The 25083-nt window shown below is 42.1% G+C and overlaps 1 protein-coding gene across 4 annotated transcripts in view; it reads left to right on the plus strand.

Annotated features, from left to right (window-relative positions):
- CACNA1E (calcium channel, voltage-dependent, R type, alpha 1E subunit) overlaps positions 1-25083 on the plus strand; it is a 564119-nt gene that overhangs the window by 392636 nt on the left and 146400 nt on the right. For all 4 annotated transcript variants that reach the window (XM_006887740.1, XM_006887741.1, XM_006887738.1 and 1 more), the window contains exon 8: positions 20305-20420. In XM_006887740.1, the coding sequence (XP_006887802.1) occupies positions 20305-20420 (116 nt within the window). The remainder of the gene's footprint in view (positions 1-20304; positions 20421-25083) is intronic.

The following is a 25083-nucleotide window of genomic DNA, read 5'->3' on the forward strand; positions in this document are numbered from 1 at the left end:
GTTATGTGCCGTCGAGTCGTTTCCGACTCATAGCGACCCTATGCACAACAGCCCTAAACCCTGCTCTATCCTGCGCCAGCTTAGTTAAATATTAATCCATCCTAATACTTAGTGAAATATTAATCCATTTTCCTTTAAGATAAAGATATAGGCAATGGCTTTCATTTTTTAGTACTTCTGTACAACATCATGCTTTGTACATCCCAGCTATTGTAATAATGGAAGAAAATTAAACACACACATTACAAAGAGAAAAAAATAAACCTGTGGGGGTTTTTTTCATGTACAACATGATTATATGATTTGAAAATCTGTCGTTTGAATCTACAAACTACTAACACAAGTCAGTTTTGTAAGTTTACAGGATATAAGGTCAATATTTAAAAAGATTGAAATATGTATGCTTACAGTTGGAAGCAGGAGTGGCATCCACCTCCTAAGCAACATGCCTCTGGAAACTCTATGAACGTTGATAAATGTCGATAGTTGTAGAGGGGCTTCAGGCCTTTTGTTCACAGGGTCACCATGAGTCATGCTCAACTCGAAGGCAATCAACAGCACACTTAAAGTTAACAATTTAAATCTTAATTTAAAATTTTTAAATGGTAAAGAAAATCGAATGTTGACTAATAAATCTAACAGAAGATGTGCACAACCTCCGAATGCTGCTGGACTTTGCTGAATTAAATCATTCCTTTCTGAAAAATGAAAAGGTGTACCATCTTTATGGGTATTGTGGAGACATTTATTATCTTTAATCCCCCAGCAGCTGAGTCAGTTCTGACTCCTAGTGACCCTGTGGGACAGAGTGGAGCTGTCTTTGGGTAGTACAAATGGTTAACACATTTGGCTGCTGATCCAATGGTTGGACATTCGAGTGAACCCAGAAGCGCCTTGGAAAGTCACCCTGACAGCCTGCTTCTGAAAAGTCAGCCATTACAAACCCCATGAAGCCCAGTTCTACTCTGACACAATGAGCTTGCTATGGAATCGGTTCGATGGAACTGGTTTACCAGACGAGGGACCAAGGTAGTTGTCTTTGCTCCTATCATCCATTGACATAAATATCCTGTTCAGGTTGGTATTTTTATCAATACCTTTTACTAAAAAATCAATCCTCAGAGAGGTTAAATTGTTTGTGATTCAGAGCTAGGTATACTGAATCCAAATACAGGTAGGTCTTCTTGCTTTTTTTGTTCTATTGTTGTTGTTGGTTGATGTCGAGTCTAGCACAACTCATAGCAACCGTATGAACAAAAGACTTAATTGTCTTCAGGTACATTTTTCCCTTTCAGTTTTGTTTATTGTAATAGAGTACTGACTGAAAAGAGCATAGATTATAGAACTTCCATGAATAAATACCCAAATTAGCCAGCATTTCAAGAGGACATCTTGGTTGTACATCATCTGTTTTTATAGTACTTGCTTCTAATAAACATTGATATTTTCAATTCAGTAATATTTAATTATATTTTCATGAGAAACTAGATTACTCATAAAATACGCTAAAAAATTAGTAATGTAATAAATGCCCTCAATATAAGAAAAATAACGACTAAATAAAAGATAGCTATCAATTTAAATAAAACTCCTGAGGATAAACCCTCAGTTGCTATGGAAAAAAAACGTATTGCGATGGGAAAGTCTGCTGTTAGGGACCTCTCCAAAGTACTGAAGAGCAGTGGTATCTCTCTGGAGACTAAGGAGTATCTGATACAGGCCATGGTCTCTGCAATCACTTGTTATGCATAAGAGAGCTGGACAGTGACTAAGGAGGATAGAAGGAGAATTGATGCCTTTGAGCTATGGTGCTGGAGAAGAGTCTTGAGGGTACAATGGACTGCTAGGAAAACAAACAGATTCATCCTGGAATGGGTTAAACCGGGTGGCTCCTTGGAAGCAAGGAATCTGAGGTTCTGTCTAACATACTTTGGACATGTTGTAAGGAGGGACCTGTCCTTGGAGAGGGACATCATGCTTGGTGGGGTGGAGCGACAGCGCAGGAAGGGAAGGCCCTCTAATGAGGTGGATTGATTCAGTGACTGGGGCAATTAGGATGGGTGTGTCGGAGATGGTGCAATTAGCACTAGACAGAGCAGAGTTTAGGGTTGTTGTACATAGGGTCACTATGAGTCGCAAGTGACTCGACGGCATGTAACAACAACAACAACATACTAAAGAATGTCCTCCCATGATGATGCCTTGTAGCTTTGAAATAGATTTAAAAGTTCACATAAAGTATAAAAGAAAAGATCCACAGCTTGTTTTCAGAATGGTATGATTGAGGCATTATTCTGGGAGATGAAACAATTGACCATCACCAGATGCTTTTCTGGAAAAGGAGACAGTCTCCTCTTGTACCACTCAGATCTGATTTGATGGTACACGCACAAAAATAATAAAATAAAATAAATTTTAAAAAAAGAATTTGACCACATTACTAGTAGATATGGAGGGAGCTCTGGTGGCCTAGTGGCAAGAAGCTTTTGTGCAAGCCCGAAGGCATGCAGTTCGAACCCCTCGGCTACTCCTCCATGGAAGAAGGAGGGTCAGTGTCCTAGGGTGTGATTAACTGCCTCTGGAAACCTGCTGGAGGGTCAGCTATGTGTCACTTCCAACTCTATGGTACACAACAACAACCAGTAAAAATGGTCTCTCCGTCAGTCATGACTCAAAGAGGTGACTTGTTAAATGTATCCTCTTTATATGTTAAGCAAGTGATTGCTAAGTTTCTTCCAAGTATTATCCTAGGTACTGAGAATACCACAGTATACAAGGCAAAACCTCTTCTACACCCCACCCCATACTTTACATTTGTGTGTGTTGTTGTTCTTGTTGTTGATTGTCATCAAGTCAAGCATGATTCATCGCGACCCTATAAACAAAAGACATGAAGCCTTTCTGTAACTATCACTGTTTCTCAAAGTTCATAGAGGTGTGTTTTGTTTTGATTTGTTTTGTTTAGGCATGCTATTTAGGAAGTGAATAACACTCCACTTTTCCACTCCTCCATTCCACATGGAAATAAATTTTAAAAAAAAGATTAAGCACTGTAATTTTTTTATGGTAAAAGCTATTAATTGAATAAAGTAGATTGATGTTCCAGACTATGGCAAATAGTGAAGTTTTTCATTTTGACTTTGTGGTCAAAGTCAAAGGCTCTGCTGAAGTCAGGGTGGTAGACAAATTCAGCTCCATGTATTCTTGAAGAACAAGATAAAGAGTTTAGATTTTAACAATGGGAAGCTGCATTCCCCATAGAGTTTTCATAGCAGTAGAGAACCATGTGAATCGTCACAGTGACTGCCTCAATGGGCTCTAGCATGCCGGGAAGTGTGAGGATGGCGCAGAATAGCACAGGGTTCAGATCTATTGTTCAAAGGATTGCTATCAGTAGTCCTTGACTCAGGGGCACCTAACAACAACAACAATGGGAAGCTGGCTGTGAATTTTAAGTAGGAGGATAACATGGCTTGTTTTGCATAAAGCTTATGGCTTGCTGTTAGGGAGTTGGAAGCTTAGGGCTTCAGTGGAAACAGGAAGCCAGTCAGGATATATACTACAGATTATTGAAGGTGGAAAGTGTGCAGGCAAGAGTTAAGGGCAGCTTACACTAAGTGATAGCAGTAGATTTGGAGAAAAAGGGAGTGGAACTGCTCGTGGATTGGATTGGGAGCCAGGTAAGAAAAAGCAAAGAACTATAAATGATTCCCTGTTTAGGGAATATTATTAACTGAGGTGATGTGATTGGAATGCATCATATCTCGAGGAGAAATAAAAAATTCTGTTTGGCCATGGTACTTTCAGCTGTTTCGTATACATCTAAAAGTTGGACAATAAATGAGTAAGACCAATGGAAAATTAATGTGCTTGTATTGTGTATTATATTGAATATAGATTGATTATTTAATATACTATATACTGCCCAAAGAACAAATAAATCTGTCTCGGGAGTAGTCTAACCAGAGCGCATCTTAGAGAAAAGAATGATGAAACATTGTGTCTCATATACTTTAGGCATGTTACCAGGAGAGGCCAATCCTTAGGGTGGAAGAAAAAAATAGATCATCCTGGGAAAAGTAGAAGGTAAGCGAAGGAGAAGATAGCCTTCAGTGAGCTGGATTGGCGCAGAGACTGCCGCAATTGGCTTCAGTATGTGGAAGATCATAGGACGGCACAGGATAGGTTTAGATCTGTGGTTCCCAGGGTTGCTCTGAGTCATAGTTGACTCAAAGGTGCCTAACAGAAACAACAAGCATAGGACAGAAGTCTCTAAGTGGAGTGGTACAAATGATTAACACGCTGGGCTGCTGACTGAAAATTTGGGGTTCCAGCCCACCCCGAGGCACCTAGAACAAAAGATCTGGTGATCTACTTCCAAAAAGTCATCTACTGAAATATTCCTGTGGAGTACAATCTTCCTCTGACACACAAGACTGTGGGAGTGAAAATAGCCTTTCGTTGATTTTTGTTGTTGTTGTTGTTTTTGGTGTGTTTTTTTTTCAGGCACAGGGCATATACCTAGCTCCACTAGGGCCTTTTCTCTTGCTTTTCCCTCAAATTAGTAACTTCTTGTTCTACATGGTCACCTCCAATGCATGGTGAAATGCATTAATTTTGTAAATGGTGAACATTTATCTCGAACAACTAGCTTACATGGAGACTGCAGCTCTAACAGTGAATGAGAGCGATTTACAGTGTGTGCGCTCCGCGTGTAGAACGTAACAGTGCTGCTCACAATGAGTAAGTGAGCAGTTACACTACAAGAACGAGAAATGGCTGATGTGGAGCTGCTTTGGCACCAACTGTGTGATTTGGGATAAATCTGTGCCTTGGTTTTTCTTTCTGAAAAGTAAAACCAAGGTTGAATAATGTTCTTACATGTCCTGAGTATTTGAATGAATAGACATATACATGAAAGGTCCCGTATAGCCCAAACTGGGAACATTTAGAGGCTAGTGGATGGAGTCTCTTGTCAGTCTTAACTGCCATCTAACTGTGAACCACTCATGGTGACCCCATGTGCAGCAGATTCAGACCATTGGTACCACAGGATTCTCTTGACGAACTTTTTTTTTTTAAGATTACAAGCCTTTCCTTCTAGTCTACCTTAGTCTAGCAGCTCTGCTGAAACCTGTTCATGGCATCCCATGGATGGCTGCACCAATGACATCACAGATGGGGGCTGCACATATTGGCATATAGGGGAACAGTCAAGCCCAAGTATCCAACATGGATGCAAATGATGTAGTCACCAAGGCCAAGTCTCTAGACTTACGGCCTCCCCTTTCAGGAGTCTCTCCTCATAGGTTCCCTCCTCCCCATTGTTTCTTCAGTTTTCTCTTCCACTCCTCCATTCCCTTTCTTTTACCATGGAGACTTTCTCATTTAAGTCATAGAAAACAGGAGGTATTTTAGCTTGGAGTTTGAGTTAGACAGAGTCTTTAGATATTAAGCCACAAAATTGTATCTTCCTGAGAGGAATCTTGAATATGTAAATTGTTTGGAGATGTTGAACAAAGGATTCTGGGAAATTAGAAGAATTTTACAAAGGGGAAAATGCCCACAGTCTTAAATATGGAATAGCTCAACATTGGCAATAAACCCTCAATCGTTCCCCTGAGCCGCACCCACTCCTTAGGCACCTCCAAACCTTTTAGAGTGAGTGGTTTATGTAGCTTCTCAGAGGAGTGAAAAATGTGTCTCCTGCAAGAACACAGTCATTTGTTCTCTGTCAAGATGCGTCTTTCATACTGTAATTAGAGTGCTCGGGGTGGGGGGGGGGATGTAGGTGAAGAAAAGAGAAGAACATGAAATGCTTTTACTTCCCTGTGGCTTTTTCTTCCTGCTCCATGGGCTTTGAACCCACTGAAATATTGTGACTGAAACGTACACTATTATGCGCATGTCTATATAGGGAAAGCGATGCATGCCTCTGTGTATTTATGCTGCCTGGAGTATAATTAAATAGGACAGGGAGATCAGAATTTTGCTTTGTTACTCTGTCCTTCAATACATCACCTTGACTCTTTGATGTCGTTTGCCATAGAGTTGGAAATAATTCATAGATGAACCTGCAATGAGATTTTGGAGGCAGTAAATCAGACAGAGACTGCTCATCCTTCTCCTGGGGAGTAGCTGGGCGATTGGAACTATGCTGCAAAAGGTCAAGGACTATAGCCTTCAATATAAATTGAAACTCAACATCAGAAAAACAAAGATTCTTACCACTGGGCCAATTGGCAGGATTATGATAAATAGTGAAGAGATTGGGATTGTTAACAGCTTTGGTTTGCTTGGCTCCACAGTCAACACTCTTGGTACCTGCAGCCAGGAAATTAAAAGACAAATTGCATTGGGAAAGTCTGCTGTTAGGGATCTCTCCAAAGTACTGAAGAGCAGTGATGTCAATCTGGAGACTAAGGTCCTGATCCAGGTCATAGTCTTTGCAATTATTTGATAAGCATCAGAAAGCTGGATAGTGACTAGGGATGGCAGAAGAAGAATTGATGCCTTTGAGCTGTGGTGCTGGAGAAGAGTAAAGAATATACTATGGACTGCTAGGAGAACAAATGGCTTCATCCTAGAGAGAGTGAGACCAGGCTGCTCCTTGGATGCAAGGATTCTGAAGCTTTGTCTGACATACTTTGAACATATTGCAAGGCGGGACTACTCTGCAGCAGGACATCATGCTTGGGAGGGTAGAGGGACAGTGCAAGAGAAGAAGACCCTCAATGAGATGGATTGATTCAGTGACTGGTATAATGGGAGTTGGTGTATCAGAGACAATAAGATTGGCACAGGATAGAGCAGAGTTTAGGGCTGTTGTACATAGGGTCACTATGAGTCACAGCTGACTTGATGGCACATAACAACTTTGGAATTGCAGCGCAACTTCTTATCCCTTGGCTGTCAGAGCTCCCTTGACTCTTTTGACCTTCATTATAGAAAGATGTGTGGTCCTCTGAGGAAATTTCTCCTTTGAGGCAAAGACTAAATTTCGTCTCACATATATTGAACATGTTGCTAGAGAGATTATTTCTTAGAGAGGGACATCATGCTTGGGAAGTTGGAGGGGTGGCAAAGGAAAGGAAGACCTTCAACCAGGTGGATTGACACAGAGCCTACGGCAATGGGCTTGAGTGTGTCAGAGATTGTGAGGATAGCCCATGATAGGACAGGGTTCAGATTGTTTGTTTATAGCGTCACACTCAACTCAAGAGAGCCTAACAACAATTAATTGCTTGCCTGTTAACCAAATTGTAATCATCATGTTGGCAGTTTCATTCCACCCATTCATTTCTTTCTTGAAAAAAAACCCTGGTAATCTACTTATCTTCTTAATTCCATTTCCAGATCCTTCTCTCCCTGCAACTAGTCAAACCAAGTAACCAGATCTCAGTATTAAGAAGACAAGTCATTGCAAGGCCCTAAAATAATTAGACTATTCTGAGTTTCCATAGCAGCACTAGGGAGCTTTGGTGGCCTAGTGGTAAGGAGCTGCACTGGCAACCAGAAGGCACATGGTTGGAATCAACAAGCTGCTCTTCAGGAAAAAGATGGGAATTCTCTTCCACCACAGTTGACTGCCTCTGAAAACCTACTGAAGATTCAGCTATGAGTCACTTCTGACTCAACAGTAAACAAGAAAGAAAAGACTCATCTAAACTTATAATGGAGGGTTCAAACGTAGTTTAGAACAGTAGTAAATAGATTCCTTTGCAAGGTCAATTGATTGTTGTTGTTGTTATATGCCGTTGAGTCGTTTGCGACTCATAGCGGCCCTATGTACAACAGCCCTAAACCCTGCTCTATCCTGTGCCAATCTCATTGCTTCTGACAAACCCATCCCGAGTACCCCAGTCACTGAATCAGTCTACCTCATAGAGGGTCTTCCCCTCCTGCGCTGTCCCTCTACCCTACCAAGCATGATGTCCCTCTCCAAGGACCTGTCTCTCCTTACAACATGTCCAAAGTATGTCAGATGGAGCCCCAGAATCCTTGCCTTCAAGGAGCAGCCTGGTTTAACCCTCTCCAGGATGAATCTGTTTGTTTTCTTGGCAGTCCATGGTACATTTAGTACTCTTCTCCAGCACCACAGCTCAAAGGTGTCAATTTTCCTTCTATCCTCCCTAGTCATTGTCCAACTCTCTGATGCATAACAAGTGATTGCAAAGACCATGGCCTGTATCAGGCGCACCTTAGTCTCCAGAGAGACACCGTTGCTCTTGAGTACTTTGCAGAGGTCCCTAACCGCAGACTTTCCCATTGCAATACGTTTTTTTATTTCCTGGCTGTTGGTGCCAAGAGTGTTGACCGTGGAACCGGTCAGTTGATTAGCAAGATTATTATTCAAGGAACTGAAGATTTATGTCAAGTCACCTTGACAAAAAGAACTGAGAAATTATTTACAGCACAGGACATACCATCTACAAGCAAGTCTGATAACCACCTCCTCCAAACATGCTCCTAAACATGCAGCAGAGAGCACAAGAAAGCCTAATAATGCTGCCCTCTGAACAAACAGCACAGGTCATCGGACTGAGGACCTACCAGCCTCATGGACCCTTCACTTCTAGATGCTTCCCACACATTCCTTTCCCACTGATTCCATTTAATCACTCCCGTAAGAAGCCTGGCTTGATCCTGAATGTCAGAATAGGTTTTTCAGTGTACCCTCACTCACCATTTCTTACTGATGGCCAGCATCTGAATAAAACATTTTAAATATCCAATCTTTCTCTCAGTTGTCTTGTAGTGACATGCAGCCCCAACACTATCTCTTACCAGTTATGTGAGAACTCCCCTTTTCTTTGCCTCAAAACTCCTGATCTCCTGGGAAGAGTGTGCTGTATTGCCAGAGTAAGTATTTGCATCACCTAGATACTTGTCCTGCTTGTTAGAGTGAACTCTAGCAATTGAGAGGACTTCCTGTTTTGGCCTTTACTTAATTGGTACCCTGTTGTTGTTGTTGTTAGGTACTATTGAGTCAAGTACAACTCATAGAGACTCTATGAACGATAGTTCTGAAACCTGTCCTATCCCGTGCCTTCCTTACACTTCCTGACACTTCCTGACACACTAGAGTCCATTGTAGCAGTCACTGTGTCAGCCTGTCTGGTTGAGGGTCTTCATCTCTTTTGACAACCTGCCATCTTTGCCTCCAAGAGCACTCTGGCTGCACTTTTCCCAAAATATTTGCATGTTCTTTTGGCAGTCCATGGGATATTCAGTACTCTTTTCCAATACCATAGCTGAGAGGCATCAATTCTTCTTTCATCCTTATTCATTGTCCAGTTCTTGGATGCTTAGCAAGTGATAGGAAAGACCATGATCGGAACCACACATATCTTAATCCTCAAACTGACATCACTACTTCTTAATAATTTGGAGAGGTCCCTGACTGCAGACTTGCCCAGTGCAATACGGCTCCTGATTTCCTAGCTGCTGGTACCAAGCATGTCGATTATGGATCCAAGTGAAATGAAACAGTTGAAAACTTTTCTCCATCTCTCATGATGTTGCCTGCCTATCAGTCCTGTGGTAAAAATCTTTGTTTTCTTGACATTGAGCTGCAGTCCATATTGAAGGCTGTGTTCTTTTAGCTTCTGCAGCAAATGTTTCAAGTCTTCTTCAATTTCAGCAAGTAAGGTTGTGTCATCTGCATAATGCAAGTTATTGATGAATCTTCTCTGATCTTGATGCCCCATTCTTCTTCGTAGAGTCCAGCCTCTCAAATAATTTGCACAGCATACGGATTGAATAGGATTTTGATCAACAGTCATTTGGTTACCTAAGTCTCCTTAAATCCTTTCTGGAACAAGTCAAAGCACAATACATAAATAGCTAATATTGCTGAACTGTGTGACCTTCAATACAGCATTTACCTTTGCCCCAGCTGTGTTTACACTGAAAAATAAGAGAAGCTGGTGCCCAGGTTTATAAGAATGCTGAAAAGCTGGCTTGCCTCCACCCTCTTGTCCATCTTAGAGTAGGATTGAAATTAAACTACTGCCAACCACAATTGTATCTCCAACTTCCTGATAGTTCCTCTGCTGGTATTAGAGCATTTATGGTTGATATCAACCCCAAATTTCTCCTTCCTGTAGCAAGCATCATACAGGAATGCTGGTATTATTCCCCTGAGAGTAGTGAAGCCTTCTGAAAACACGGGCCCTGAGATAAATGGAAATATGGCCATGTGGCCATTTGTGTGCTTGGCAAAGTCTGTCTACATGTGCTTCTGGTGTCAGTGTGAGCGTGTGTGTGTGCCACTGTGTGTGTGATAAGAAGCATGGTACAAGAGTGTGTGTAAACAGATGCCTGACTCATGCTGGCCTGCCCATCCCGGCGGGCTTTGTCTTCCTTTTGGTTGCCATGACAGCAGCAAAGGCCTCAGCACCAGTAAACAAAGCTCCCTGTGTGTGCTGGATCAGGAGGATGATCTAGTCCCAGAGGCTAGAACCTGATCCAGACCACCTTCCAACAGGATTTTCTGGTGCACAGGTCCAACAGAGTATCTTCCTTGCTAGGTAGATATAAAGGTGTCAATCCAGGCATTCTGTAATCCTGAGAGCACATGAGCAGGAATTTCAGGCTGTATCAAGATATCAGTGACCCAAATTTCTAATCCGCAATAGTTAAAAACGTCATAATTGATTTTATAAATGTAAATGTCCAAAGCTTCTCCTCCTCCACCCATCCGCCCTCCTCCTCCATCAGTCACTTTCATTTACTAGTATACACATTCGCCTTTTGTGGATTATCTGTAGCCATGGCTCCTTCCTGGACTCATAAATTTACTAAAGTATAAGTCCATTTCAGTGTTAACCTACACATGATTCAGAAAAACAAACCCCAGTCACTTAAGATAAACGTTTTGAGTGTTTTGCCTTGTCTAAAATTATCTACATGATTCTTCTGTTTCATGTTATTGCAAATAATATACAATTGGATGTGTCTGAGTAGTTCATTTTTACAAATTGTATGTCTCTCATGTAAGCTGCCAAGAAAACAAAAGCAACCATAAATGTAAATTTAGTAAATAGGAGAGGTTAAAACAGTACTTAACCACACAATGCAAGATGGTTAGCCTTCCTCTGAGTCCCTGGAACTGAAGTTTAGAAACAGGAACTTTGCACACATATGTGAGAACTGGACTAAAGACTCACTTTCTTTATATATATATATATATATATAGGAACTGGGTCATAAGGAGTTTAGTTTCTCAAGAGGCAAAAAGTGTAAATGACAGATAACATTATAATTAGGAGAAATGCCACCAATGGAACACAATTTGGGTTTATATCACCACATTATTGCTGCCAAGAAATTTAGTCAGGACTGAGTGTAAACCAGATTCGGACTGACTGCTGGTTCTGAGCAGATTTTTGCATCCATGATGGAATTCTTACATTCTGTGCAGGAGACCCTCATTTGGTTCCTCGGCAAGTGCATGGCATACACAGTTGCTACCCATCTATGAATAGAGTTTGTGGCTTTCCAGGATTCTGAATAGATTTTGGTGAAGCTACAAACTAGAAACAACAGCCTAGTGGTCTACTTCCAAAAAGTTACCATTGAAAACTTTACGGCTCCCAACATTTTGATCTCTTAGCCGCTGATGGAGCAGTTACACAACTGAGCAGCGTTTCCTTCCATCGAGCTTGGAATGGCCATGAGTCAGGCACTGACTCAGCGGCAGCCAACAGGAACCTAATGTTAGCCCTCGCTGGTGAGGTAATTGAGACAGAGATTATTGCTCACTTTATTAGCAGACGGATCCCCAGATCCCTAGCTTTAAAATCAGACCTGGTTGTAGTTCTGCTGCATCTTGTGGGTTTCTTTTTGTTCCCCTTGTGTATAATTCTGAAGCCTAGCTGTATCCCATCTTGAGTTCTGCCCCTTCTGTAGGTGTAGAAAGCTTCCTACCTCAAGCCACAGGCCACTGCAGGGAGCTTTCCAGGGCGGGATGGGCCACTCCCATCATGTTAGTCTATTTTCCTCTTTAAACTTGTTCCAACCCACCGTTCACCCCCTGCCTTTGTCAGTTCAGACTCATAGTGGCCCCACAAGGCACAGCAGAGCTCCTAGAATTTCCAAGGCTGAAAACCTTTGTAGGAGCAGACTACTCCGTCTCTCTCTCATGGAGTGCCTGGTAGATTCAAACTGCCAAACTTTCAGTTAGCGCCTCGCCTACTGTACTAGCAGGGCCCCTTCTTGCTGCAAAAGAATGGAATCTATTGAGACATACAGAGTATCAAGCTTTTCCATAAGCAATTTGTCATAGGATGTTATTTTTGTTGTTATGTACCATCAAGTAAGAACTGCCCCATAGTTGACCACCCTAGCAGGTTTTCAGAGGCTGTCAATCGTGTGGGAGGGAATTGCCCATCACTGGACCACTAAAGCTCCTTTCTTTATCTTTGTGTCCTTTACTAAAAGCACTATTAATTGAATTACCTCCAGTACCCACCATGAGGAGGAGAATGTACCCAAATCCTAAGAGAAGAGAAGGAGACCAGAGGAAGGAACCCTGGACTTTTCCACATGATTCTCTTTCTGACTTGGGCTTATTAAATCTAAAGTTAGGCTATTCCCCACACTTTGCTAAGTAATGGAGCTGTTCTCCTCAGAATATAATGTGCCTATGAATAAATGATGACTATGATTTGGACATAAAATCAAGTTATACATCACTCATTTGACTAATAGTATGATTTTATTTTAGTCTCTATTAACACAGTACCATGCATTTGTTTTAACGAAACGGATATAAAAGGCAGTTGTGTTTTTTTTCCTCTTTAAATCTAAATAACAACTCTTTTTAGATCTATATCTTGGGCTATAACTAAATCATTTCTGTTGCTTTTATATCCACCAATTCTCTAGCAGGATCAGTCCTTGGTGAGAGATGTCATGCTTGGGAGGCTGGAGGCACAGTGTAGGAGAGAAAGACCCTCAATGAGATGGATTGATTCAGCCACTGGGGTAATGGGGATGGGTGTTTCAGAGACAGATTGGCAAGGGATAGAGCAGGGTTTAGGGCTGTTGTACATAGTGTCGCTATGAGTCGCAGGCTACTTGATGGCATATAACAGCAACAGTATATACTCTGGAGGGAGCTATGGTGATGTAGTCTGGAGGGAGTTGTACTGCTAACTGCAAGGCAGCGAACACCTCTGTAGTGCCTCAAATCCAGTGGTTCCACAGGAGAAAAATAAGCACGTCTTCTCTTACATGATTTAAAGCCCCCTGAAAACTCATCGGAGTGTCAGCTTATGAGTGAATTCCAACTTGGCAGCAATAAATTGAGTTATACTATCGGAATATAATGAAAAACATACCAGGTATTATTGGTATAGCATTAAAAGATACTATTAAGAAGATAGTATTAAAAGATACTAGTTTGAATGTTGTGCCTTTTGCTGATGGAGTAAATGAGCAAGTAACAAAACCTTTCTGGGTTTTTTTAATATAAATAAAATAATTTACATTAAAATTATTTGTAAATTAAAGCTTTCACAAATATGAATGCTCTGCTCTTGAGTTCATTTGCATAATATCTTTGAAAATGTATTCATTGGAGTCTACTGTAATATAATGCACTCCTTAATTCCTTGGAATGTGATCTGCTGGTTGCAGGCCGTGCTGCCCTCATAGTTTCTGGAGGTCAGGAAGATAAACTAGAGACACAATTATGTCACGGGAAAGAGTGAGAACTGTAGTGAAAGACTATTCACCCTGGCCTCCCAATGAAAACAAATCAGGAAAGGCCACTTGATAAACATTTGCTTATTAAGAAGGGTCCCCCCTCCCCAGCTCTTTTTTTTCTCCAGGGAGAAGCAAGCATCTCATAGGAAACTCCCTACCCATTTACATCCTCTGCTCTATCTTCTTGTGCAAGGAATGTCTTCAAAATACCAGGCCAGCCTGCTGGGCTATAGACCTGAGTTCCATTTCCTGTGCAGGTGAGAAGAACAGTTGGAGGAAACAAGGCTTGCAGTGTCACAGAAGAGCAGGGGATCCACAGGGGAGGCCTGGAGCCAATGTCAACCTCTCAGAGTGTTTAGACTGGGGTTGGCAGCCTGTTCCTCTGGACAGCAAACCATATAGCCATTCTGAGAACAAGAGAGAGGTGACCGAAGGTATACTTTATAGACACATTCTACAGAGATGTTAAAGAAGCCAAGCAAAAAAAAAAAAAAAAAGAAGAAGCCAAGCAAGGGGTCGTGGTGGCATAAAGTTTAAGTGTTCAGATACCAAGGATTAATGTCATTGATCCAAACCCACAACCTACATTATGCAAATGACACAACCCTGCTTGCTGAAACTGAGGAGGACCTGAAACGTTTGCTGCAGAAAGTCAAAGACTGCAGCCTTCAATGTGGATTGAGGCTTAACATCCAGAAAAAAATTCTCACCACTGGGCTGATTGGCAGCATCTTGATAGATGGTGAAGACACTGAGATTGTTAACAGCTTCAGTTAACCTGGCTCCATAATCAACCCTCCTGGTATCAGCAGCCAGGAAAGCAAAAGATGAATTGCCTTGAGAATTCTTCTGTAAAGGACATCTCCAGAGTACTGAAGAGCAACGATGTCAGTCTGGAAACAAAGGTGCATCTGATCCAGGCCATGATTTTTGCAATTATTTGTTTATATATCTATCAGTAAGCTGGACAATGACTAGGGATGATAGAAAGAGAATTGATACCTTTGAGCTGTGGTGCTGGAGAAGAGTACTGAATATACCATGAACAGCTAGGAAAACAAACAGGTTTGTCCTGGAGAGAGTAAAACCAGGCTGCCTATTGGAGACAAGGATTCTGAAGCTTTATCGGACATACTATGGGCATGTTGCAAAATGGGACCAGTCCTTGGAAAAGGACATCATACTTGGAAGCGTGGAGGGCCCACGCAGGAAAAGACGACCCTGGACAAGATGGTTTGATCCAGTGACTGGGGTAATGGGGATATATGTGTCAGAGGAAATAAGGTTGGCTCAGGATAGAGCAGGGTTCAGAGCTGTTGTACATAGGATCGCTATGAGTTGCAAGTGACTCGGTGGCACATAACAGTAACAACAGCAATAACAATCCCTGTGGAAGGAAAGATCTGGTATTCTGCCCCCAGAAAGAGTGCAGCTGTTCTTTAACCTGGAACTGGGTATTCAGTGACAGCTCTGAGCCACTCATTAGAACAGAGTAGAACTGCCCATAGGAGTTTCTGAGGCTGTAATCTTAATGGAAACCACGTGTCTCATCTTTCTTCTCCATCCCAGCTGGTGGGTTGAACCACTTCCCTTGCAGTGAGCAGTAAAGCAGTTAAGCACTATAGCTAACACTGGAGCTCCTTCCATAAAGCTTGTAGTCTAATAAACCCTATGAGACAGTTCTGCTCTGTCCTATAAAGTCGCTACTTATTGTGTATCATCGAGTTGAAATTGACCCATAGCTGACCCTCTGGAGGGTTTTCAAAGGCAGTGAATCACACGGGAGGAGATTGCCCATCCAGGGAACAGATGGTGGATCCAAAACCCGTGCCTTCAGGCTTGCAGTATTGCTTCTTGCCACTGTTGTTGTTGTTGCTGTTGTGTACTGTCGCATCAGAACCGACCCATAACAGACTCTCCAGTGGGTTTTCAGAGGCAATTAACCGCATGGGAGAGGTTGCCCATCCTTCTCCTGCGGAGCAGTAGGTAACCTTGAACTGCGTGCCTTTGGTATTGCAGAGCAGCTTCTTGCCACTAGGCAACCAGAGCTCCCTGGGCCACCATTAACGTCAGTGCTGCCACCCCTAGCAACAACAGCAACAAAAAGAAACTGTGGTGGCAGTGCTCAGGAGCTATTTGGAAATTACTGCATTCCTGCTAGTTCACAGGGCTCCCTTTGAGTCCGAGCAGAGATGGGGTGCTCTGTTATCTAGTCTTTTGGGGGCCAGAGCATAGCTCAACTCGTTGTTCGTGGGTACTTTCCAGTACATGATGACCCAGTCGCTCTGTGTACAACATAGCTGAACCTTAGCCTCATCGTCCTCACAGTCTCTGATGTGCTCAAGCCCACTGTTACAGGCACTGTCACCCAGCTAGTGGAGGATCTTACTGTCTTTCTCTGACTCTTGACTTTCTCAGCATGATGTCTCTTTTCCAATTACCAGTCCCTCCTGACAGCATGCCCAAAGGAAGTGAGATGAGGTTTTCACCCTCTTCGCTTCTAAGGTGTACTTTGGTTGCACTTCCTCCAACACAGATTTGTTTGTTCTTTTGACAGTCCATGGATATTCGGTACTCTTCTCCACCACCACAGTTCAGAAGCATCACTTCTTCTGTCATGCTTGCTCATGGTCGAACTTCCAGATGCATAGGAGGTAATTGGAAGTACCGTGGATTTGATCAGGCACACTTTAGTTTTTAAACAGACATTGTTGCTCTTTGCTACTCTGGAGACATTCTTGCAGCAGATTTTCCCAGTGACTAAGGTGCGCCTGATACAGGCCATGGTATTTGCAATCGCTTGTTATGCATCAGAGAGTTGGACAATGACTAGGGAAGACAGAAGGAGAGTGGATGCTTTTGAGCTGTGGTGCTGGAGAAGGGTACTGAATGTACCCTGGACTGCCAGGAAAACAGATTTATCTTGGAGAGGATTAAACCAAGCTACTCCTTGGAGGCAAGGATTCTGGGGCTTCATCTGACATACTTTGGACATGTTGCCAGGAGGGACGGGTCCTTGGAGAGGGACATCATGCTTGGGAGGGTTGAGGGACAACGCAGGAGGGGAAGACCCTCTATGAGATGAATTGATTCGGTGACTGGGGTAATCGGGATGGGTGTGTCAGAGGCGGTGCGGTTGGCGCAGGATAGAGCAGGGTTTAGGGCTGTTGTGCATAGGGTCGCTATGAGTCGGAAACGACTCGACGGCACATAACAACAACAACAACAGCATGGTTTTTGATCTTTTGACTCTCAATGCCATAGATGTTGATTGTGGATCCAAGTAAAATGGAATTGTTGACAACTTCAGACTCTTCTCCATCTGTCATGATGTTGCTTGTTGATCCAGTAGTGAGGATTTTTCTTTTCTTAATGTTGAGATGTAATCCGTACTGAAGGCTATATGATATTTCATTTTCTTCCGTGAGTGCTTCAAGTCTTCTTTACTTTCTGCAAGCAAGGATGTGTCATCTGCGAAATCCAGGTTGTTGATGAGTCTTCCTCCAATTTTGATACCAGATATAGTCCAGTTTTTCCTCTTATTTGTTTAGCATACAAATTCAATAGTTATTAAAATGATATAACCCTGCTTTATACACACATTTCCTGATTTTAAACCAGGCATTGTTCCTTTGTTCTATTCAGATAGTTGATTCCTTTTTCCCCCTGTTTTTCAATATTGCCATTTTAAAAATTCATTTTAATGAAAGTTTATAGAGACTTTGGATTTCCATTCATTCACTATTACACTTTTCTCCCTGCCCAATCTCCCCCCAGTTTGCTCTTTTCTTTGAAAAGTAAAAGAAAAATTATTTCATTGTTATACAGTCCCTCCCACCAAGTCCACTCCACTATGCAGCCTTTGTTTTGGACTCCTTTCATGACTATACCTTATCATCTATCCCTTCAGTTCTCTCATTCATCTGTTTCAATGCAGTATGCATTATTTATCCCATCTTTCACAGTCTCCCCCAACCCTGATGTCAGTCCTGTTTTACAACAGTGGCACAATGCAGTATTTGTCCTTTTGTGACTTAGATATTTCACTCAGCATAATGTCCTCCAGGTTCACCCATGTTGTATATTTCATGAGTTCCTTGTTTTTCAGTGTAGCATAGTATTCCATTGTGTGAATATGCCACAGCTTCTCTATCCATTCATTTGTTGATGGGCACTTAGGTTGTTTCAACTCCTTGCTATTGTGAACAAATCCGCAATAAACATGGGTGTGCATATATCTGCTTTGATGTCAGTTATAGTCTCTTTGGGGTATACTCCCAGTAGTGGAATTGCTGGGTCAAATGGTATCTCTATTTGCAACTTTTTGAGAAAGTGCCATACAGCCTTCCACAGTGGTTGCACCATTTTACACTCCCACCAACAATGAATAAGGGTCCCAGTTTCTCCACAACCTCGCCAGCATTTGTTGCTTGCTATTCTCTTAAATTTTTCTATTCTTTCTGGAGTGAGATATGTATATATAGTTGTGTTATTGCTGTGTACCGTAGAGTCGAGACCAACCCATTAGCTGACCCTCCAGCTGGTTTTCAGTGGCAATTAATCACACAGGAGAAGGTTGCCCATCCTTTCCCCATGGAGCAGCTGGTGGCATCACACCAATATATATAAAGACAGAGATAGATATATAGATGTAATTATTTCTTGTTGTTATGTGCCATCAAGTTTCTTGTGACTCATAGCAACCCTATGTACAACAGCTCTGAACCCTCTCTATCTTGAGCCAATTTCATTCTCTCCAACACACCTACCCCCATAACTCCAGTCACTTGAGTCAGTCCATCTTATCCAGGATCTTCCCCTCTTGCAGTGTGTGTGTGTGTGTGTGTGTCCCCAGATAAGCAATATTGTTGCTCTGTTGTAGACTGGGAACATATATATTGTGAATGTTGTTCTTGTGTGCCTTCCAGTTGGAACTGACTCATCGCTGCCCCTCCAGTGGGTGTTTAGGCACCGTAATCAGCTGGGAGGAGATTGCCCATCCTTCTCCCACAGAAGAGCTGGCGATTTGAACCATGTGCCTTTGGGGTTGCAGTGTAGCTTCTTACTCTCCCTACATATTGAATATGACACAGTATAGTTACCACAAAGTGTTTACCTAGAGGAGGAGGAGAGTCACACATCCAACATAACACAGTGTAAATCTGACTTTACAAAGAGTTCTAAAGAGACAAAGGATAACTGGAATGAAGCCAGAATACTAGGAAAGTAGGACAAAGCTAAATAGAAGAGGAGACATTTCAGCTCACCCTTAGAGAAGAATTTTGATACACTCAGGCAAATAGGAAGAGATTCCAGGCAGAGAAACTGTGTGTGAAGAGTTTCAAAAGCCCACACTGCATTTTCAGGAACAATGGGAAATGAGCTGTGGTTGAAGCAGCAGCTGCTGTGGGCTCCCAGCACAGAGTGGATAGGGACAAAGAAAGGTAAGGCTTAAGAAGAAAGGTTGGATTCAGATTGTGGGAGACTTTAACGGCCTTGAGAAATGTCTGTACATTATTCAGTTGATGGAGGAGTATGCTGAGAAAGAGGCAGGGTAATAGAGTGGAAAGACAAAGTAATTTGGAAGATCAGAGAGTCATGGTTCCTCTTGTTAGCTTTGTACCCTTGCCCTCTACAGGGTTACTTAACCTTCTCAGATTCTGTTTTCTGGAGTGGAAAATTGAAATATTTATAATAATGCTCACCCTATATGCCACAGAATTATTGTTTTCTTTTGTCCATGGTCTACCTAAATTTCACTCCTTTTCCAAGATCTTGCCCAGAATATTGCCTCTTTTTTGTGTCTTTTTGTATTCTATTAGATTGGCTGGGGGTGGAAAATAAAAGCATAGTGGTGAAATATATATAACAAAACATTTGGCCATTTCAACCTTTTTAACATGTACAGTTCAGTGGCATTAATCACTTTCCCAAATTTTTCCATCAACTTTAACCAGAACTCAGTACTTCTTAAGCAGTCCTCTATGCTGCCTATAAGCAAATCATAGTTGCAACTTCAGGCAAAGGAAAAGAAAAATGGCGAGTACAAAAATAGTGCCTTTCCAAAGTACACTCACACACCACACACACACACACACACACACTCACACTCTCCCTCTCTCTCCCTCACTCCCTCCCATTCTCCCTCAAACACACTCACACTCTCTCTCCCTCTCCCTCCCTCCGTCCCTCTCATTCTCTCTCATACACATACATACACACATGCTCTATCTCTCCCCACCCCCCGTCTCTCCATCTCTTCCTCTGTCTCTTTCTCACACCCACACCCACACACATACACACTCTCTCTCCCTCTCACTCCCTCCCTCCCTCCCATTCTCCCTCATACACATACATACATACACACACACAGACACTCACTCTCTCTCTCCCTTCCTCTCATTCTCCCTCATATACATACACACGTGCTCTCTCTCCCCCCATCTCTCCATCTCTCCCTCTGTCTCTTTCACACACACACACACACACACACACACACACACACACACACACTTTCTTCTCCCTTACTTTCCCATATCTCTTACTCCTGTCACTTTTGAAATCCAGGTTTTTTTATCTTTGTGTCCATAGGGAATTTGCCAAAGAGAGAGAGAGGGTGGAGAACCGAAGAGCTTTCATGAAGCTCCGGCGCCAGCAGCAGATTGAGCGGGAATTGAATGGCTATCGTGCCTGGATAGACAAAGCAGGTAAGCACTGGGGGGCTAGAGGACTTTGATGGGTGGACTACATAAACACCATGGGACCTACCTCTCTCCTAACACCACTATTCCAACGTCTCCTAGACTCATACGGACCCGGAAGTTCTAGATGCTTTGTCAGCCCTTTGGGGCCCTGCAGGCCCATGTCCTTACTGTTAGTGTTCTTCCAAACACCTGTTGAGGTTGGCCTCTTAGCAAGGTGAATTGAGAAAAAGCCAGCAAAACCCAGTCCCAGACCTGAGGTGAGACTGGTGACATTTTTACAAACAATAGTACATTCAAGTTCACATTTTTAAAAATAGGTAGTAGATCATTTATCACTGATGTTTTGACAAAAGCCAAGATAGAAAACCCTGAGCTGAAACTTGTACTAACAATTGTACTTTAAGAAATACTGTCTGTTTGGAAGGAGGAGTGGCATCCACTTCCATAATAGCTTGCCTCCAGAAACCCTATGAACCTGGAGAGAGGATGAAAGGCACCCAAGTGTTGAGGACTCTCCTTCATAGGGTTGCTATGAGTCGTCTGAGACTCGACGGCACATAACAACAACAACAGCTAATCTTAATTATAAAAAATCATCATGTACAGAAATCTAAGTGTTTATGTATAAGGCAATATTTTTGTAGAAATAAATATTCATATTTTACTTTTAAAAAATGTCCACCTAAAAAATGTGAATCTTTTAATGAATAGCAAAACCTGTGTGACACCACAAAATTAAACCTTAGGCACCAGGTTATTTAAGAAGAAATACATTCTTTTTAAAATCTAAACATTTAAATGTTTAATTTTCATGATTGATATCAAAAGTGTTTATATTTTTCAAAATATTAAAGTAATAGATTATGAACGATATTTTTATAGTTAATATGTGTTTTTATATAACATAATAATAAAATGATCTTACATACATGTAAATATTAAACCCTCTTTTAATGCAGTAGTCTATGTTACAAATAACAAGATAGTCACTACCAAAGATATTTTAAAGAGAGCTGGATTAAAAATATGTTTATAATTTATGAATATAAAAGTTAATATATGTTATCAGGGCGGTCACAGGTAGAAGAAGGCAACAGATTCAGTCCCCTAGTCTAGCACATCTATACTCATAACATCTATTTACTTTGCTTTGTCAAAACATATGAAAAATCATTAAAGTGTTTTAATAATTAAAAAAAAGAAATGCTGTCTGTGTGTACCCCAGACATGCTGTGGGCTTGATTCCATAACCACTGCTATAAAATACTTACGGTTTGTGAGTCACACTTTTTTTTTGTTATTTCCCATTTATTATAAAATTGTGTTTACACTCTAGCATAGTAAGTGTTCAGTCACATTATAGAAGAGTTTAAAATATAAAAACTAGCAAGACATGGCATTGACATGAAGTGAGAGTAAATGCGATTGAAAAAAACAGTACCAGTAGTCTTGCCTGATGCATGGTTGCCACAGACATTCAAAGTGTGGAAAACACAGTGTCTATAAGGCACAATGATAAAGTAGTTCTTTTATCCCAAACTACCTGTAGTGCTAGAATATCCTATTTCCTTAGGCCAAACATATAAAGCCCTGAATTTTGAGTAAAAAATAAATTGAGAGGCATTTCTTTATGTTTTACAAACATTTTTGCCATAGGGTTCAAGAAGGTGGATTAAGAAAGAGAGAGTAGTTAGAGATAGGACCAAGATCAGAAATATAACAGGGGCTTGGGCAGCAGATCAGGTGGACCATTGTAAGGACTTCTGCTAGACCAGGACTTCTACTTTTGCTTTGAATGAGACAAGAACCATTGGAGGATTTCGAGCAGAGCAGTGACAAGTACTCACTTAAGTTTTGAAAGGATCAGAGGGCGGCCGCCTTGAGGACAGAGTGTAGAAGTGGCCAGGTCCCAAATTTGGGAGACCAAGTTGTGAGGCTATCGTGGTAACCCACAAAAAACAATGGTTAGAGCCAGTTATGTTCTAAGTCCCAAACTGTCTGACTCTATGGCTCAGCATCAGGGACGGTCCTTTGCCCAGCTGTGAGGATAAGTCCCATGATTTCATTAACCCGAAACTTCCAGGTCCTTGTGTGACAGCCACTCTGTTCTTTATTCAGAGCATCCTTCACCCCACAACCATCAATAAAACGAATGTACTTTGTTTCTTTATTACTTTAAAGGTTCAGTTGCAAGGGTATTCTGTATTGTTATTTTATTCCTCAGAAAAGAGTAATAGTTTTTATTGGAAAAATACACATGGCAGCCCATGTATTTTCTGTATTTCTTGTAAAAGCTCATCACTAGTAGGAGTGTGATTGCCTGAGCTTTATTCTTCTATGGAAGCTTTGGAATGGCCTCAAAAACTCATCGCTGCTGAGTTGGAACCTACTCATTGCTGCCTTACCAGTGGTTTCTCTGAGGTTATAAATATCATGGGAGGAGATTGCCCAACCTTCTCCTGCAGAGCAGATAGTGGATCCAACCCGCCAGAGAGGGGTCACCTTTGAGAGATGGACAGTCTTCTTTCATGCGATTTACTGACTCTGAAAACCCACTGGAAGGTCAGGCATGAGTCATTTCAAGCTCAGTGACACTTAACAAAAAAGTATGAGGCCACGTGTGTACTTGAAAGCATCATTTCAAAGCCAAGTAGAAACCACCTTCTCATTAGCCATTTCATAGTACTGCAGTGGCAAATGGCCACAGACTGGGTGACTCAAGCAACGGATATTTCTCTGCCGCAAATCAGGTGACTAGAAGTATAATATCAAGGTATTGACAGGGCCAGGCTCTCTGTGCAGGCTCCATGAGAGGACCCCTTTCCATGCCTTTCTGTTTGTGTCTAGTGTTGCTGACAATCCTTCTGGTAGATCACTCCAATCACTGCTTCTGTCTCAAAGTCTCTTTTCTAACAATGACACCAGTCATACTGGATTAATCCATATCTGCTCAAGTTAGGAGTTCCTAAATGTTTTAACCAGTGAAGTGGGTGGTTGGCTTGCAGTTGAAAAGTTAGCTGAAGCTACTCAGTGGCAACTGTGGTTTTGGCTTTTGATTCCACTTCAGTAGGTGGCCCTGGTTTGTACAAAAATTCCTCACACAGCCAGCTGCTAACTGGAAGGTTGGCATCTCAGATGCACCCAGAAACACTGTGGAAGAAAGACCTGCAGATATACTTTAGAAGAATGTCAGCTAATGTAAAATCCTTTGAAAAGAAGAACATGCTGGAAAAGATGGTCAGAGAAAGAGACGAAGACTCTCAACAAGATGGATTGAAACAGTGACTGTAGCAGTGGGCTCCAGCATATCAGAGATTGTGAGGATGGGACAGGTTAGGGCAGGGGTCACATCTGTTGCCTGTAAGGTCAGTATGTATTGTCTTCAACCTCATGGAAGCTAACCACAACAGCGCCGTAAACTCAGTGAGGTCTAGTCTTATTCTGATAGACAGTGAGCTCAGTGGTAATCAAATCTACTCCAGTATGATCTCATCTTAACTGATTACATCCATAATGATCCTATTTCTAAATAAGGTCATATTCTGAGGTTCTGAGAAGGATGTCAATTTGAGGACACAAAACCATTACTGTAGAATTGAGTAGAAGGATCCAGGAGGGGTGGGAGAGGCTGGAAGCAGAGGGATGTGGATGTGCAGGGGGAGGGCGGTTTAATCATTGGGTTGTAAAACTTGATGGGGGGGTGTGAGGGATATTGAAAGAATTTTTCAAATTTGTATGCAATTTTTGTAAATAAACTAATGTTAAAAAAACAACACCCAAGCCTAACAATAGCATTCAACTCCATAGGGAGCTCTGGTAGATGTAATATGTAATATTTTGCTAGCTGACAGGCCACACCTCACTGGTGGTTTGAATCTACTAGCCTTTTGGAGAAAGATGTCACACTCTCTTCCCATATGATTTCTAGCCTCTGAAAACCCGATGGAGGCTCAGTAAATGAGGCAGTTTCAACTCCACAGCAGTGAGTGATTGACATTCAACCCCCTTGTAGAGTCCCTGGTCGCGTCGTGCATGTTATGTTGGACTGCTAACTAAAAAGTCGGCACTTCAGGTCCACCAGCTGCTCTGAGGGAGAAGGTGGTTCCGGGCTCCTCCCATAAAGATGGCCTGTCTCAGAAACCCACTGGAGGGTCACCATGAGTTGGAATTGATCCCACTGGTGGTGGGCTAGGCTTTCTTTTTTTTGAAATTCCACCTCTCAGATATTCTGTGTTTCTTGCCTTCCTCCGGAAGCACAAGGAGCATACACCAACCACTTCATTTTGCACTTCTGCTCCACAGCTTTTGTGTATAGTTACTGTGACTTTTCTGTCTCTCTTCCCAGAATGGTAGCTTCCCCTCACCTTGAGGAAAGCACGCAGATTTGCCTCCAGACTAGGCAGGCAGCTTGATGATCTGACTGCCCTTGGCTTCCTCAGCCGAGGCACCATCTGACAGACCACCGAGCGAGCTGGCAAGAGAACTGAAAGCAGCACTCCCACTCCTGTGACCCCCACATGGGTCAGGTGGCACAGCATGCCACTCTTGTGACTCTGCCTTTCAAATACATGCACAACCCCCGAGGCTTCACTTCCTTCCCGTTGACAAAGCCAGCTCTCTCCTCCTTCTAAGAAAAAAAGACGCACAGAGACGTCAAATTGTGCTT

The sequence above is a fragment of the Elephantulus edwardii genome, unplaced genomic scaffold (assembly GCF_000299155.1).
Source record: "Elephantulus edwardii isolate Elephantulus edwardi_28Jun2011 unplaced genomic scaffold, EleEdw1.0 scaffold00061, whole genome shotgun sequence".
Taxonomy (NCBI): domain Eukaryota; kingdom Metazoa; phylum Chordata; class Mammalia; order Macroscelidea; family Macroscelididae; genus Elephantulus; species Elephantulus edwardii.